The 16,167-nt window shown below is 46.6% G+C and overlaps 1 protein-coding gene across 1 annotated transcript in view; it reads right to left on the reverse strand.

Annotated features, from left to right (window-relative positions):
- The window catches only part of LOC124789055 (sialin-like), an 89,370-nt gene that overhangs the window by 37,111 nt on the left and 36,092 nt on the right, over positions 1 to 16,167 (reverse strand). The window contains exons 6-7 of the mRNA XM_047256346.1: positions 9,355 to 9,507; positions 2,951 to 3,083 (exon numbers count right to left, since the gene is read on the reverse strand). Of these exons, the coding sequence (XP_047112302.1) occupies positions 2,951 to 3,083; positions 9,355 to 9,507 (286 nt within the window). The remainder of the gene's footprint in view (positions 1 to 2,950; positions 3,084 to 9,354; positions 9,508 to 16,167) is intronic.

Raw genomic sequence — 16,167 nt, forward strand, 5'->3', positions numbered from 1 at the left:
TGATAAAAATGATGATGGGCACACAAAACCCAGTCCCCTGCCGGGAATCGAACCCGGAAATACTCGTAAATATGAACAAAGCGAAACAGAAAAAACATTATCACTAAACGCGAAAAACAGTGTCTATATAAAAACTGAAATTAAATTAACAATCTGGGTTAAATAAAGTTAGACTTGACAAGCCTACTTAAGAGTAGCTTAGTGTTTGACAAGATTGCTAAAGAATTGCTGAAACATGTATTACATATGAAAAGTAATACAGAAACAGAGTACTCTGTTTTCATTCTTGGCACTGCTCGAGATAGAGGTAACATTGTCCAGACACTGGCCAGACCCAAACTCTTCCATAGGACTGCCACAGGCTATAACGTACTTCGTCACTCCAAGTCAATCGTTTCCAGTCATCCAATGTCCAGTGTCGTCGCTCTTTCACCACCTCAGGCGTCACTTTCTATTGGCTACAAAAATGTGTGGTTTATGAGGATCTGCTCGACCATTGTCCCCATTCTTTTCATGTCCCTACGTGCAATCAATGTGCTGGATGGACTGCTAGGAACATGTTTGAAACTCAAGAATGATTCCTTCCGCTGATTTCAGGCGAGTCATTACAACCAATCTCCGCCATGCTCGATGGTCCTCGTGCGTCACTGCATGAGGTCTGTCTGCTCTGTCCTTAGCTGTTATTCCTTCGCGTTTCCACTTCACAATCACATCACCATCTGTCGATTTGGGCAGCTTTACAAAGGTTATGTCTGATAAACGACATCCGATGATTAACCCACTTTCGACGTCACTGAGCTCCGCTGACCGACCCATTCTGTTGTTCCTGCCCCCCCTACTGACAACACAGTATTCCCCGCCTCCTGCCACACTGGTGGGTCCGCCTCACCTGACATCTGGTGGTCAATTTCGAATTACATAATGGTGTTCGGACGCTTTCAGTCAAATTGTGTACGAGGCAGTAGCATTATTGCGTCATTTATATCAAATATTGGTACTCCACATTTACCCAATAGGATTTGCAAGAACAACATCGACTTCCTTCCAACGATTTGCACTTCAGTTTCCTTTTTATCTCTATAACTCTTTCGTACGATCTATCACGATCTTAGCAGCGTATCTCTGTATTCCTTCATGATGACACATGCGTTATAAGAATCCCAAATGTTGGAGTGTTGGTCAGTATCTTGCGGTGATTTGCATGAAGTTTTCACTGCACTTAAACATAATCATCATAACAAACATATATGTTACATTCGCCTTCCCGGACATGATGTGCTTGTTCATTCCATTTCCTATCGCACCGATTACACTTAGATATTTAAAGTGCCTGAGGGGCTCCGAAATTTTACCTCCAAAGCTGTTTTTCGTGTACTTTTGATTTTTCATCTTGTTTATGACAATTATTTGCGTTTAAAGAGGGCTCTCATTAACCATACTAACTAGAAATTTCAAGTCCTTCTGCGATTCGTTACAATTATTCAGCAACGATACTTTCTCCTACTCAGCAGCGCTGTTAGTGAACACCGTGGTAGTGCTGGTGACGCTATTTGAAAGAAAATTAAAGGGTTTTTTACGTCACCTTGGAGCATATTCAAAGTGAAATTTGTTTCTGTTAAACATTCGTCATCAATTATGAGATACCTATTCATCTAAAACTCTTTCAGTCATCCTTACCTTTGTTAATACACTTAGTAATACCGTATTTTCGTTACCAACCGGCAACACTGTACATGGCTAATTGTTTTGCGGGTGTTCTGGAAGGCAGAGTCTACTTACCATATAAATACTCGGTGACACGGTTCATAATATGCTTACATACAACTCACAGAGTACACTTTCTGTCTTCCGTCTACTTAGAGAGCGTAACGAATGAGCGATTTTGCTTTACAATGTCACACCCGAAAGCGACATAACATTTTTATTTTACCGCTCGCCTTCCAGAAATTTATTGCCATAACGACTTCCTTGCAACCATGGTTTTGGTCTGCTTCGTTTCTGTCTGTTTGCAGGAAAATACTTCCAAACGATTCTGGCAACCTCTCTTTGGTTAAACTCCTTACGTGACCGTACCATGATAAATGCTGTTCTTCTGCAATACGGAATAAAGTTTTCTTTAGATTCCCATTGTTTCCTTAATTCTCGTCTTCGTAATTTTATCTCCTAAAGTCGCCCAGCAGTATCGCTCTCAATCCTCTTTCCCCACCCCAAAGAAAGTTGTCTACATTGCTTATTCTTGGTTGTAAATTTACACCCATGTTCCGATATATAGATAACAGTGACCTATACAAATAAACTGAACATATGGATCTTTTTCCTTTATCTGACATTGGTATTCCACAGGATATAGATTTTACTTGTCCCACTTTTGCAGCATATTTTTTTTCATGTGTTCCCTCTGCAGTTAGTGACCCACAGCTACAGGAACTCGTCAAACATTTAACATTTTTCAATTATTACGTAAGGTCGACAACTGCTCGTATAGCGTAACGTGCAGTGCGCTAGCCTTCGAGATAGGAAGGCGAGCCAGACTTGGATCGAATCTGCGTAGCTGATTATCAGTTGTGGCTGGTACATCGATCAACCTGAGTATGGTTTTGAGGCAGTTTCTCACGCTCGTTTACGCAAATGCTGGGTTGGCCCTAATTACCGTCTCAGAAAATACGATACACAAACATTTAAAATGCGATCACACACCGAACAAAGTTTACATTGTTCGCCCATCCAATTTCCCCTCTCCCCTCAGGTAACTGACGGCTGCAGCGACAGAAAGGGCGTCCGACCGCAAAGTTGGATAAAAATAAATTTACCAAGTCTTGAACACAGCGGAACTTATAGTAGACGCGATTAACGCTCAGTAGAAGAAGTACAATTAAATAATGGCGACAGAGACGTAAGATTTTAGTCTGGCAGCAACACACTGCAAAACAGGAGCGTCAGCAGCACTTACTCAGTCCGTTTATGAGGCGGAACCCGTTGAGCTTGGATATGTAGCCCTTCCGGAACCACGGGTCGCCGAGCCAGCCGAAGAGCAGGCTCCCCACCACCGCGGCGATTTGTGGAATGGCGGACAGGAGTCCATTCTGCAAAGAGATGTCAAAAACATCGATTTTAGTTCTCGATATACGTGCCTAAACTTATGTCTCTTTCATCCTCGTTCTTGTACCAGTACGTAGATAAAAACAAAAACTATTTCTGTTAACAGTAGAGTTTATTCTTTTGAATAAAATGCAATAGTGTCTTCCTTGCAATTTGTGACTCTTTTTCGTTTGTGTTTTACAGAACACAGGATGTGCCGGCTAGGGCGATAACTCCTCGTAATTTCGTGAACGGTCTTCCACCACAGTTCTTTTCCAGCTTTTCCACTGTCCTTGATTCACAGCCATACAATGCTGTGCTCCAAACGAACATTCTCCGAAGCTTTTACCTCAAATCAAGGCCTGTATTTGATAACAGTAGACTTCATTTGGCCAGGAATGTACGCCGTGCGTGTGCTAGTCTGCTTTTTATGCCCTACTTGCTTCGTCCGTCATGGATTATTTCGCTTCCTAGGTAGCATAATTTCTTAACTTTGTCTGCTTCGTGATCACCAGTTTTGATGTTTTCTTGCTATTGTCAATTTGCAACCGATCCTACTAGTCATCACCGATTTCGTCCAACTTTATTGTATATGCAGAGCAAGGGCTGAAATGAAATTGACAGTGGCAGGTGTTCTAGATGGCCAAGCATTAACAAAAAATAGTATTTTTTGCCGAGTGTCGGGTGACTTGAAATATTTATATTAATATCGGATCCAGGCAGCGGTTAGCGCAGCGGAAACATAAACAAAATCCGAAGTTTGTGGGATTGAATTCTTAAGCGGGATTCTTTTTATTTTCAATTTTCTGTTATTTATATTGCAAATTAATTAAAAAAATTCTCAGCATACTTTGTTATTCATATTTACATGAAAGGTACGAAAACAAAAGGCAAAGAAAAATTTGGCATTGCAAATAAATTCCCAACAAGAGACTGTAAAGCGTACACGAGGGTTTCGTATTTGAAATTAAATAACTCCGTTGATCGTTTACATGTGCTGGTGTGATAATCGACATGAAAATGGGGGAAGCAATAATTTTCTCAGCGTCTGGCCCACGTTACAAACGCCGCATTTTTACAATTACGTGGTTGTTTTAAAGTTTCCATAGAAAACAAACGTAGTTTACATTCGTAAAAGGTTCTATCACGCAATGTGGCAGCAAACCACGCATGACGCATTATTTCTCCAAATATGGGGGAGGATAGATGCTGATGTACTGTATTTTGATGCAGTGTGCTCCAAGGTGAAAATGAAACCAATGGAATACGAAGTCCTGTACGCTTTAATTACAATCTTTATTCTTTTTGGCATGTTGAATAATCGGGATCTCTGCCGCATCTGCGTGTCGTTCTCTCACGATATTTCGACGGAATAAATCGCTGTGAGGGAGGGTGATGAGGGAAACCACTTGAAGAATTATATCAGGAGACTCTACAGGGAGGAGATGTACCGCAACATCAAGCAGGTGGATAAGCTTTCACAAACAAAGAGAGGATGTTGAGTTGTCTGAGTTTCCTGCCGAGATGCGTAGAACGCCGAGAGGGAGAGCTAGTTCCACTTTTCGCCAGGATTACTCCATTCAGGCATAAATACTGGACTAGATCCACCCAAGGATCATTCTTGGGTAGCACCTGAAGAAGACAACGAGTTACGCTGTCGAAATACCGTGCGAGAACAACGCGAACATCCGGCAGAGGTCCAGATTTTTCAATGTCAACAAATCGCCGGAAAAGCCTGAAGAATTGTACCAAAGCGTGTTACATCATAAATTATGTTGATATTTCTCGCCGATAACATCCTTGCAATCGTTCTAGAAAGAAGTGGGGGGGGGGGGGGAGGGTATGGCGGAACCCACCAGTTTTAAATCATCCTACTGGTCTATTCTCAATGGGGAGAAGGGAGCTGAATTTACCGCTTTCTTTAAGGCATCCTATCGACCTAGATCTATGGGGGAGGGTGACCTTCAGATTGATCATTACCCAGGCTAGAGAAAGCGCAATGAATGGCTGATCTTCATTTTTATGTCACACAATTACCCGAGAGTAGTGGGTGGGGTATCGAGTTACATCCTGACGTTGAGGGTGCCACACGCAAGTGCTCGAGGAGTATGGACAGAGAGAGGTTCCCCAGAGGCGTGGGCATGTCCTCGATATAAGATCGCTGTCTGGGGTAGAACTGTACTTGATATGCTACATAAATACGGAAATACACTACTGGTCCTTAAAATTGCTACACCAAGAAGAAATGCAGATAATAAACGGGTATTTATTGGACAAGTATATTATGCTAGAACTGACATGTGATTACATTTTCACGCAATTTGGGTGTATAGATCCTGAGAAATCAGTACCCAGAACAACCACTCCTGGCAGTAATAACGGCCTTGATACGCCTGGGATTGAGTCAAACCTCTTGGATGGCTTGTACAGGTACAGCTGCCCATGCAGCTTCAACACGATACCACAGTTCATCAAGAGTAGTGACTGGCGTATTGTGACAAGCCAGTTGCTCGGTCACCATTGACCAGACGTTTTCAATTGGTGAGAGATCTGGAGAAAGTGCTGGCCAGGGCAGCAGTCGAACATTTTCTGCATCCAGAAAGGCCCGCACAGTACCTACAACATGCGGTCGTGCATTATCCTGCTGAAATGTGGGGTTTCGCAGGGATCGAATGAAGGGTAGAGCCACGGGTCGTAACACATCTGTAATGTAACATCCACTGCTCAAAGTGCCGTCAATGCGAACAAGAGGTGACCGGGCCGCGTAACTAATGGCACCCCATACCATCACGCCGGGTGATACGCCAGTATGGCGATGACGAATACACGCTTCCAATGTGCGTTCACCGCGATGTCGCCTAACACGGATGCCACAATCATGATGCTGTAAACAGAACCTGGATTCATCCCAAAAAATGACGTTTTGCCATTAGTGCACCCAACTTTCGTCGTTTGAGTACACCATTGCAGGCGCTCCTGTCTGTGTTGCAGCGTCAAGAGTAACCGCAGCCATGGTCTCCGAGCTGATAGTCCGTGCTGCTGCAAACGTCGTCGAGCTGTTCGTGCAGATGGTTGTTGTCTTGCAAACGTCCGCATCTGTTGACTCAGGGATCGAGACATCTCTGCACGATCCGTTACAGCCATGCGGATAAGATGCCTGTCATGTCGATTGCTAGTGATACGAGGCCGTTGGGATCCAACACGGCGTTCCGTATTACCCTCCTGAACCCACCGATTCCATATTCTGCTAACAGTCATTGGATCTCGACCAACGCGAGCAGCAATGTCGCAGTACGATAAACCGCAATTGCGATAGGCTACAATCCGACCTTTATCAAAGTCGGAAACGTGATGGTACGCATTTCTCCTCCTTACACGATTCATCAAAACACGTTTCACCAGGCAACGCCGGTCAACTGCTGTTTTTGTGTGAGAAATCGGTTGGAAACTTTCCTCATGTCATCACGTTGTAGGTGTCGCCACCGGCGCCAACCTTGTGTGAATGCCCTGAAAAGCTAATCATTTGCATATCACAGCATCTTCTTCCTGTCGGTTAAATTTCGCATCTGTAGCACATCATCTTCGTGGTGTAGCAATTTTAATGGCCAGTTGTGTAATTAATCGAGAAACTGGAAGAAGGACCACCTTTAACGAGTTTCGTATTGCACATAGCTTTTTCTCACGTGCGTGGGGCGTTCCAAGCCACAGGCGCTACTGTCGTAAGGAGAGAAAATAGTCGACTTGGTCAACCGCTGCAGTATATGACGGTTACATTGTGCAACAGGCAAAAGGGGAATCACATGAAACAGTCGGTGCAACTGCGACCACACTTAACAGGACTGCAAGGCAGGCAACCTCTCGCTGCACGGTGACTGCATGCGGGTAGACTCTTTGACCGATGGCCAGTATTTTGTGTTCCATTGAGGCGACACGTCCGCGGTACTGCTTCCGATGGTGCCAAGTGCATAGGGACCTGCCCTGTGACGAGTGGGGTCACTGCTGTTCTGGGATGAGAACAGCTTCACTCTGAGTACTGATTCCTGGTCAGAGGTGGCAACATGTATTGCACCGAGGACCACCCTCGAACATCATCGTTTTGGAGCTCCATGTGTTACGGTGTGGGGAGGCATTAAGTTACATGGGCCTACCGACCCCAAATCTTTCAACATCATACACTTACCAGTAATCACTGACACTGTACTTCTTTCCCATGTGCACCTTTTCAGGAGTAAATTCAGCCTGAATGCATTTTTATGAATGATACAGCGCTGCAGCATCGAACAGCACATATGGAGGCTCTCTTGGAACGAGACTATGTTCAGCGAATGGATTTACGAGCCCGTTCCACTGACTTAAAACCCCCACATGGAGGATGTGTTGTGGGAGAAGGCGTGCATCAACGACGATGCAGCGGTTATAAACCGAACTGATGATAGAGTGAAACACCCCACCACAAAAACTCCTTACCAACCTTGTGGTCAGTAATGAAGGACATTGGAGGGCATGCATTGCTGTCCGTGGTGATCACACACCAACACAAACACCAGTGACTTGCGTGTAATTATTGTCTTTGAATAAAAGTGTCTTTCTATTCGTTTCATTTCGCATTTCTCTGAGTAGTACTTTACTGTAGCAGTTCTTTCTTCGTGTTCCAAGTTCGATCGAGCTACGTTATTTGGAAGTGAAACTCGATGCGAAAGTTTTTCACACCAGTGAAAATTGGTTCGTTAACTGAACTGATGACAAAATCGAGCTGAAGGAGCAAACAGGGAGACAATGAAACTTCTAAACGGTGGAACCAGGTGAATATCGAAAGATGTTTCCCGATACGACACCTTACGAGGCACGTATGAAAAAGGACACACCATGACTACGGAGAAAGTCGTCGAAAACTTGAGCCCTTATTTAAACTTGATGCGGCAAGAAGAGGGAGAAAATATTCAAGACAGGCGAATATCCTCGTAATGCATGTGGAAGTTGCTTGAAGGGGAGATTTACACGAACCAGTGTTTGCATAAAGGGTGCTAAAGTTTGATGCTACAGTTGCGGATTATGAAGAGAAAGATGTAGGAGGGACATATGGCGACAAAGTACACTTTGCTAGACACCAAAAGTTGGCTTGAGAAGTATAGATGTAGAAGTGGAGAGAGTGAGTTATAAAAAGGTTACGCACTGAAAGAAGTTTTTGGCCACGTACTCGCAAGCACCTTAGTGTTTATACAGTAGGAAAATAAAATCTAAGAACAAGAGGGGCAAATTTAATCTTTTTGAGAAAAAGAAGAAAGCAGCTGAGGACCTAGGACTGCTTCCTGAACATGGGTCATATGAATCGCTGTTACTCCTGCATGTTTTCCAGTGTCATTCTTCCGCTTCCCGATAGGTCCCGTTGTAGGAATCCGGTGAAGAGATTTCTTGATCAATTTCAACACCAGTTTTCCCTGATCCATTTGTAAGTTTACCGGTCTCTGCTAGACATACCCAACATGCAACCCTCAAACGCACACGACGAATCCATCGGTTTTTGAAAGGCTTTTATATAAAAACTCCGTATGCTACTGGCACTCGTCGCGGTCGATAACACACACGTATTGTAAATTCTATTTCAGTCACATGGCAAGCTTAGTTTTGAGAATTCTATATATTTTACAAAAACACTCAATGTGATTTTACTCTTTTTCAAGTCGTTCAATTTAAAAATTAAAAATAAATAAAAAATAAATAAACTCTTCTTCAAGTTCTGTAACTTGATAGACAATTTCTGTTGTTTTTCCTTCTTTGTGTTTATTGCGATTTTTTGCTTCATCGTAATTAGGTGATAGTTATGTTTTTAAGCTAACTCTATTAATTGTTCTTCTCTTTTATCTTCTCTGGAGAGAAACAGCACAATTTAGTCAGAAAAGACAATAATTCAGGTACGACCTATTAACACATATTACTGCTACATTTCCACAGGTTAAGAAGCTGAACATTTCATTTAGGACTACTGAAAATAATTTTTGGTGACATAGAACTTTCTTTCAGGGGTGATGGGTGGACATCATCCTTGAATTTCCCACTGTACTGATGTATAATGGAAGTTGAAGAATTGCTGTGTATCAGTATTAGCAAATGATTTTCCTCATCGTCAGTAGACCACCGGTAAATTTAAAATTTTCTAATACTCGCTTATAGCTTGTAGATGCTACAGCAGTGCTTCCTGTATGAAATGGGAATATTTACACTCGACTGCTATCCTTGGAAGAACGCACCACTGGCATCTCTGAGTCCTCTACTTACACTTTCTATGTTGAAGTGCAGAACGTTGGCGACGTATTGTGGCAGCGACGTGATCAGGAGGTAATACGTCCAGTCCAAGGTGACGAAGAGTGCAGCGAAGGCCCACAGCACTGGAGACGTCAAGATGCTCTTCCAGGGAATCGGTAGTTTTTTCTGCATCAGTGAAAAGGTATACAGTTTAGATAATGCTATAAGACAACTGGTAGATTGCTTAGTTTAAGATCCTGACTCAGTTAATGTGGCGAAAGACCTCATTGTCATTTATCATACGAGAATGTGTTGTCATGATAGTTGTAGTTAGTGAGTATGAAAAAGTGTTAATTTGGAACAATAATTCTCAGACTCTGTGTACTGTATTTCATGAGGAGACTATCGTATATCCGTAAAGGCGTGATGACGATATTCCACCAGCGGGTAGCGTTACAGAGGTGGAATGGGTTAGTCGGCTCGACAGCGGGCAGAGCATAAAGTTATTGAGCTGCAAAGCAGCTGAGACAACAAGAAAACGCAGCTCAGCTGGGTAAATCCTTTGGTCATGACCGTTTTACATAAGCGCGCTACGTAACTGGAAGGCAGTTCGCTTATTTACATGAAGCACTCCCTTGCGCGTCATTATAGTATTGTGTTGACTACTTCACTTTTGATTTGGTTGTAGTCTTTTTTTATTTTTTTTTTATTTTGCAGCTGGGACTATTCCTATATTGGTTACGACAGGTTTGTGTGTGTGTGTGTGTGGTTTGAGGTTTTCGGGCGCTAAACAGCGTGGTCATCAGCGCCCAAACGCATAGAAACGGGAACACATGCGGAGAAGGGACGAAGACGGACAGCGAACAAGGAGAACGGTTAAAAGGTACTGGCCTGACGCAGTTACAAATCCTCACATACAGAGGCAAGACAAGAGGAGAAGAAACGCACTAAAAAAGGAAAGGAAACACAAGGAAAAGAGAACAGAAATCGAAGTGAAACAAGTAGGTAATCGTGACTGGCGGACCTCTTACCTAAAGCCTGGGTGAACCAGTCACCCAGCAGCACATTAAAATCCTCTCCCTAAAATCCGAGGCAACAAATTGGACAGGACACAAAACCGTAAGACCTTAACCACAGTCGTTGCGTCGTCTTGCAAAATAGAGGGCAAATCCGGTGGCAAGGAAACCACCGCCCTCTGGTCAGAGAATAAAGGACAGTCAAGTAAAATGTGGCGGACAGTTATCTGGACGCCACAAGCACTACAGATTGGGGGGTCCTCCCGCCGGAGTAAAAAACCGTGCGTTAAGGGACTGTGCCCGATGCGGAGGCGGGTGAGGAGAACCTCATCCCGCCTGCATGACTGGTAGGATGTACGCCATGGCCGCGTGGTGGCCTTGACCAGACGCAGCTTATTTTCACCGACTGCCAGCCACTCCTCTTCCCACTGACGCATAACACGAAAACGCAAAAGGGAGGTAACAGCATGGAGGGGGACGGCACATTCAACAACGTGAGGGAGGGAACATGCATCTTTGGCAGCCACATCCGCCAGTTCGTTTCCCCTAATACCCACGTGCCCCGGCACCCAGCAGAAAGAAACCTCCTTACCCTGCCGTTGCAGGTGGAGTAGGGCATCATGGATGTTCTGGACGACCGTATCCGCTGGATACAAGTGTTGCATGGTCTGAAGGGCACTCAGGGAGTCAGAACAGATGAGAAACTTAAGACTGGGAACACATCTCATCTGCTCTAATGCCCGCAAGATCGCAAACAATTCGGCATCAAAGATGGTAAACGCTGCAGGAAGCCGTAATTTGATGATTCGATCAGGGAAAACCACAGCACAACCTACAGAGTCCCCCTGTTTAGAGCCATCCGTAAATACTGGTACATGGTCAGGATGCTGGTTTAAAATATCGTAAAATAAGGAGGTAAAAACAAACGCCGGAGTGCAGCTCCTCTGGTACTCTGACAAGTCTAAAAGGACGCTGGGCCTCTGGAGCAACCAGGGAGGCAGGCGGGTAAAACCCTGGAGTTGGGGTGCCACACGCTCCACACCAAGGGACTCAAGCAAATGCTTGGCACGAATCCCAAATGGTCTCGTTGCCCTTGGACGACTGGAAAAGAGACGTTCCATAGGGGGTCGGGCAACAGTAGGGTATGCAGGGGAGGGAGGACAGGCAAGGAATTGACACACTCGTCGCACCATGAGGAGTTTCCGCCGGATGGCGAGCGGCGGTTCCCCTGCCTCAGCACACAGGCTGGGGATGGGACTGGTACGGAAGGCACCAGTAGCCAACCTGATACCCTCATGGTGTACTGCGTCAAGAATCTTCAGATACGAAGGCCTCGCTGACCCATACACAGTGCATCCATAGTCAAGACGCGACCGGACGGAAGCCCTATAAAACTGCAGCAGACGCGCCCGATCTGCTCCCCAGGACCGATGGCTCAAACACTTCAAAATATTCAGCGCCTTCAGGGCCCGCACCTTGAGGTCTTTAAGGTGCGGCAACCACGACAACTTGGAATCAAAAGTGAGGCCCAGGAACCTCACACTGTCTCTAAAAGGAAGAATGGTGCCCCTCAGACGCAATTCAGGGGAGGTAAAAGCACGTCGAGAACGATTAAAATGGACACACACACATTTGGCTGCAGAAAAGGTAAAACCCGTCTTTGCAGTCCATGCCTCTAATCGCTTTATCGTAAGCTGCAGCTGCCGACTAGCAGTGACAAGACTGGAGGAAGAACAGAAAACAGCAAAATCGTCCACAAACAAGGAGCACTGGGCAGGACTCCGGATTGTGGACGTGATACTGTTAATGGCGACGGCAAAGAGGGTGACACTTAAAACGCTTCCCTGAGGAACACCATTCTCCTGCACGTACAAATCAGATAGCACATTACCAACCCGATATCGAAAGACGCGGCGGGAAAGAAAGGACCGAATGAAGATGGGGAGATGGCCACGAAAGCCCCACTGATGGAGTTGATTGAGGATAAGGCGGCGCCAAGTAGTGTCATACGCCTTATTAATGTCAAAGAATACACCTAGACAATGCTGGTTACGTAGGAAGGCCTGCTGGATGACCGCCTCAAGCAGGGTCAAGTTGTCTATAGTTGAACGACATCTCCGAAAGCCACACTGAGAGTGGCTAAGGAGCTGCCTGGTCTCGAGCAGCCAAACCAGGCGACGGTTGACCATGCGTTCCAATGTCTTCCCGACACAGCTCGTCAAAGCAATACTCCGATAACTACTGGGATGCATTCGGTCCTTTCCCGGTTTGAGGAGGGGAACCAAAATCGCCTCCCTCCACGAGTCAGGGAACGTGCCGGATGACCATATCATATTAAAACAATTCAGGAGTACTTCCTTGGATGGCAGCAACAAGTGCTGCAGCATGCTGTACAGGATTTGATCAGCACCTGGCGCAGTATCATGAGCCACAGACAGCGCCGAATCCAGTTCCCACATTGTGAAGGGGCAGTTGTAGGGTTCAGAATTTGGAGACCGGAAGTCCAAGTGATCCCTCTCGATAGCAGTGCGGTAGCGGCAGAAATCTGGATCACAGTTCATAGTGGCAGTAGATTCGGCAAAATACGTGGCCAGTGTCTGGGCAATGTCTCTCGGCGCCGTGAGTAGACTACCCTGATGCAGCAATGCCGTGACAGGTAGTTGGCTGCGTTTCCCGGAGATCCTCCTGATGGCTTCCCACACTTTTGTAGAACTAGTGGAGCGGGAGATGGAGTTCAAGAACGATTGCCATGACCGTCGTTTGCTCTCTTTAATCACTCGCCGGGCCTTGGCCCTTGCCACCCGAAAGGCCGCAAGATTGTCAGCTGAGGGACGGCACTTGAAGCGGCGCAGAGCTGCACGGCGGGCTCGGATGGCTGAGCGGCACTCAGTGGTCCACCAAGGGACAAGGCGCCTCTTGGGATGACTTGAGGACCGTGGGATCGACAATTCAGCAGCATGGGAGATCACGGCTGTAACATGGTCGACCCATTCGTGGACGCTGGCACGGTGTTCCAAAACAGCTAAATCGCTGAAAAGTGTCCAGTCAGCTCTGCAGAGGTTCCACCTGGGTGGCACTGGTAATGCTACAGTCTCATCCAGGAGGCGAATCCAAAGGGGGAAGTGGTCACTAGAATGGAGGTCAGCGGCAACCTCCCACAGAGCAGAATCCGCGAGTGCTGGAGAGCAAAAGGAAAGGTCAATAGCTGACGACGACCCAGAAGCAGTACAGAAATGAGTGGGAGCACCAGAGTTGAGGATGCACAGTTCTTCGGATGCCATGAGGCTTTCCAGAATGCGACCCCTGGGGCAAGTAGTCGTAGAGCCCCATAAGACATTATGAGCATTGAAGTCCCCCAGAAGGAGAAATGGGCGGGGGAGTTGGGTAATAAGGTCTGTGAGAGCCTCACAGTCTATGGCGTCCTGAGGCGGTAAGTAAACGGAACAGATTGTGAGCCTCTGCCCCACAAGAAGGTCAACTGCAACTGCTTGCAAGTCCGTAACGAGAGGGAGCTCAGATGAGTGGTGCATGTCATGGACAAAAACCGCAACACCACCCTTTGCCCTTTCCCCCATCAGATCATCTTTTCGATACACGGTATAGCCCCGTAAAGAAGGAGCATCAGTGGCCCGGAAATGTGTCTCTTGGAGACATAAGCACAAGGGGCGCTCTCGTACAAGGAGTTGTAATTCGGCCACATGCGTCCTGAACCCATTCAGGTTCCACTGTAATATGGGAGCCAGTGATCAGGGTGGCTGAATTTTGACCCTGCCCCTGTGCTTTGGAGGAGAGCCCGTACTGGCCGGAGATTTATTCCTGGGGCGAGAAGATCGCCCCCCGTCGACATCAATGTCCATCAGCTCCGATGGTGACCCAAGGGAGATGTCAGATAGTACGATGGCATCATCATCGGACTGACCGTGACTAGTCTCCTCAGGTGGCAAAACCTTCACCTTTGGCGTCTTCGTCTTGGGGGGCTTAGAATGCAGAACCTTGTCAACAGTTGGAGCTTTACTCGCCTGGGCAGAAGGTGCCATATGGGGAGGTGCAGGAAGTACCCCAATGTCAGCAACCACGGCCTTGTCCGATGTTGTGGGGAGAGCTGCAGGTTGCAAAACAACCGCAGCAGCACAAGTGCACTGGCAAATGCAGGTATTAGTGCTGACACTAGCAACCTCCGTTTGTGTAGCAACAGTGGCCAACTGTACCGGTTTCTGCAGAGTGGAAGCGAAAGATGTTGTAAACACAGGAGGCTGCATGGCCTTAAAGAGCTTCTTGGCCTCACCATAGGGGATGCGCTTAGATATTTTGATCTCCTGTATCTTCCGTTCCTCGAGATAGATGGGGCAGACCCGGCTCCAGACAGGGTGACTCCCAGAGCAATTCACGCACTTCACAGGCGATGAACAATCGGCTCCTTCATGGGCAGGCTGACCACATTTACCACAAGTGGCTATCCGATTGCAGCCCAACGTAGTATGCCCAAAGCGCTGACATTTAAAACAGCGCATTGGGTTGGGGAAATATGGCCGTACTGGCAAACGTAAGAAACCCGCTTTAACATGCTCTGGGAGTCTCGGACGATTGAACGTGAGAATAAACGAGTCGGATTTGACTAGGTCCCCATCGACTCGTTTCATAATATGCTGCACGTCGACAATACCTTCGTCAGCCCACTCAGATTTCAACTCGTCCTTGGGGATATCCACCAAGTCCCTACATGTCACAACACCCTTACTATAGTTCAAAGTGGAGTGGAGCTCGATCTCGATAGCGTACTCTCCGAGACAGGTTGCTTTCCTAAGAGAAGTGACTTGACGGGAACTAGAAGTTTCAACTAACAGAGTCCCATTGCGCAGACGCTTCACAGATTTCAGTGTTCCTGCAATTCCCTCAAGACCCTTGTGGATGTAAAAGGGAGAAACTCTCTCAAAGCTACCTTCCTTCCGTTTGACAATCAAAAACACATTCTGGATATCAGCATGTGCTCTGTTACGACAGTCTGATAAATCTCTAGTAACACCAGGCGCTGGAGGACTCGCAGCACGAAGTCGCTTTTTCGATTGGGTGTGTTTTCCTACCAGTGGCCCACCCAATCCACTGGTAGGGGGAAACGTAGAGGTCGAAGGGTCCATTGTGGTCCCACGAGCAGCTAGGGAACTAAAGGTCCGCTCAGACAGAGCCCCGCGTGCCTGAGTAAGCCTTATACAACTGGGGTGCGGCAGGTGCCCCAGAGGTTGCCCGCTTGCGACTGTTCCACCCCAACAGCCATGCATCTTATAGGCGCGCAGCACACCATAAGATTGAGGGGTTTTTATAGAGGTTTACCTTCCTCGCAATCCAGGCGGTCAAGCCAAGATTACCATTCCCCGCAGCATACAACATTCCACCGCTGCGCCATGCGGTGGTCGCTGAAGCATGTCCGGGGTTTACGGTGACAGGAGACTGGCGGCGCTGACCAGTCCCCAGCTCAGGACCCCGGGGTCGCCAAGCCCGTACTCAGCAAATGAATGCTGAGCCCCTGGGGGGGACAGGTTTGAGATCCGTTATGGAACTTATCAGCTTGCAGCTTCCTGGGCAAAGTCGCGCCTTGTCACCCGATTGTTTCTGAACTTGTTCGTCGTGAGTTTAAATTTTACTCCAAGTACCACGCAGGTGGATTCAACTATCGTGCATCTAAAGAACAATTTGTGTTTATATCAGAGGGATACAAAAGAGACCATCGATCAATAAGTGGTGTATAGGCAGACTCTGTGCGAGTTTTTTGTTGACGTACAACGTAACCAGAAAACCTGTGTATGATGGTTGGATATTGCACAGGAAACATAAC

The sequence above is a fragment of the Schistocerca piceifrons genome, chromosome 3, assembly GCF_021461385.2.
Source record: "Schistocerca piceifrons isolate TAMUIC-IGC-003096 chromosome 3, iqSchPice1.1, whole genome shotgun sequence".
Classification (NCBI taxonomy): domain Eukaryota; kingdom Metazoa; phylum Arthropoda; class Insecta; order Orthoptera; family Acrididae; genus Schistocerca; species Schistocerca piceifrons.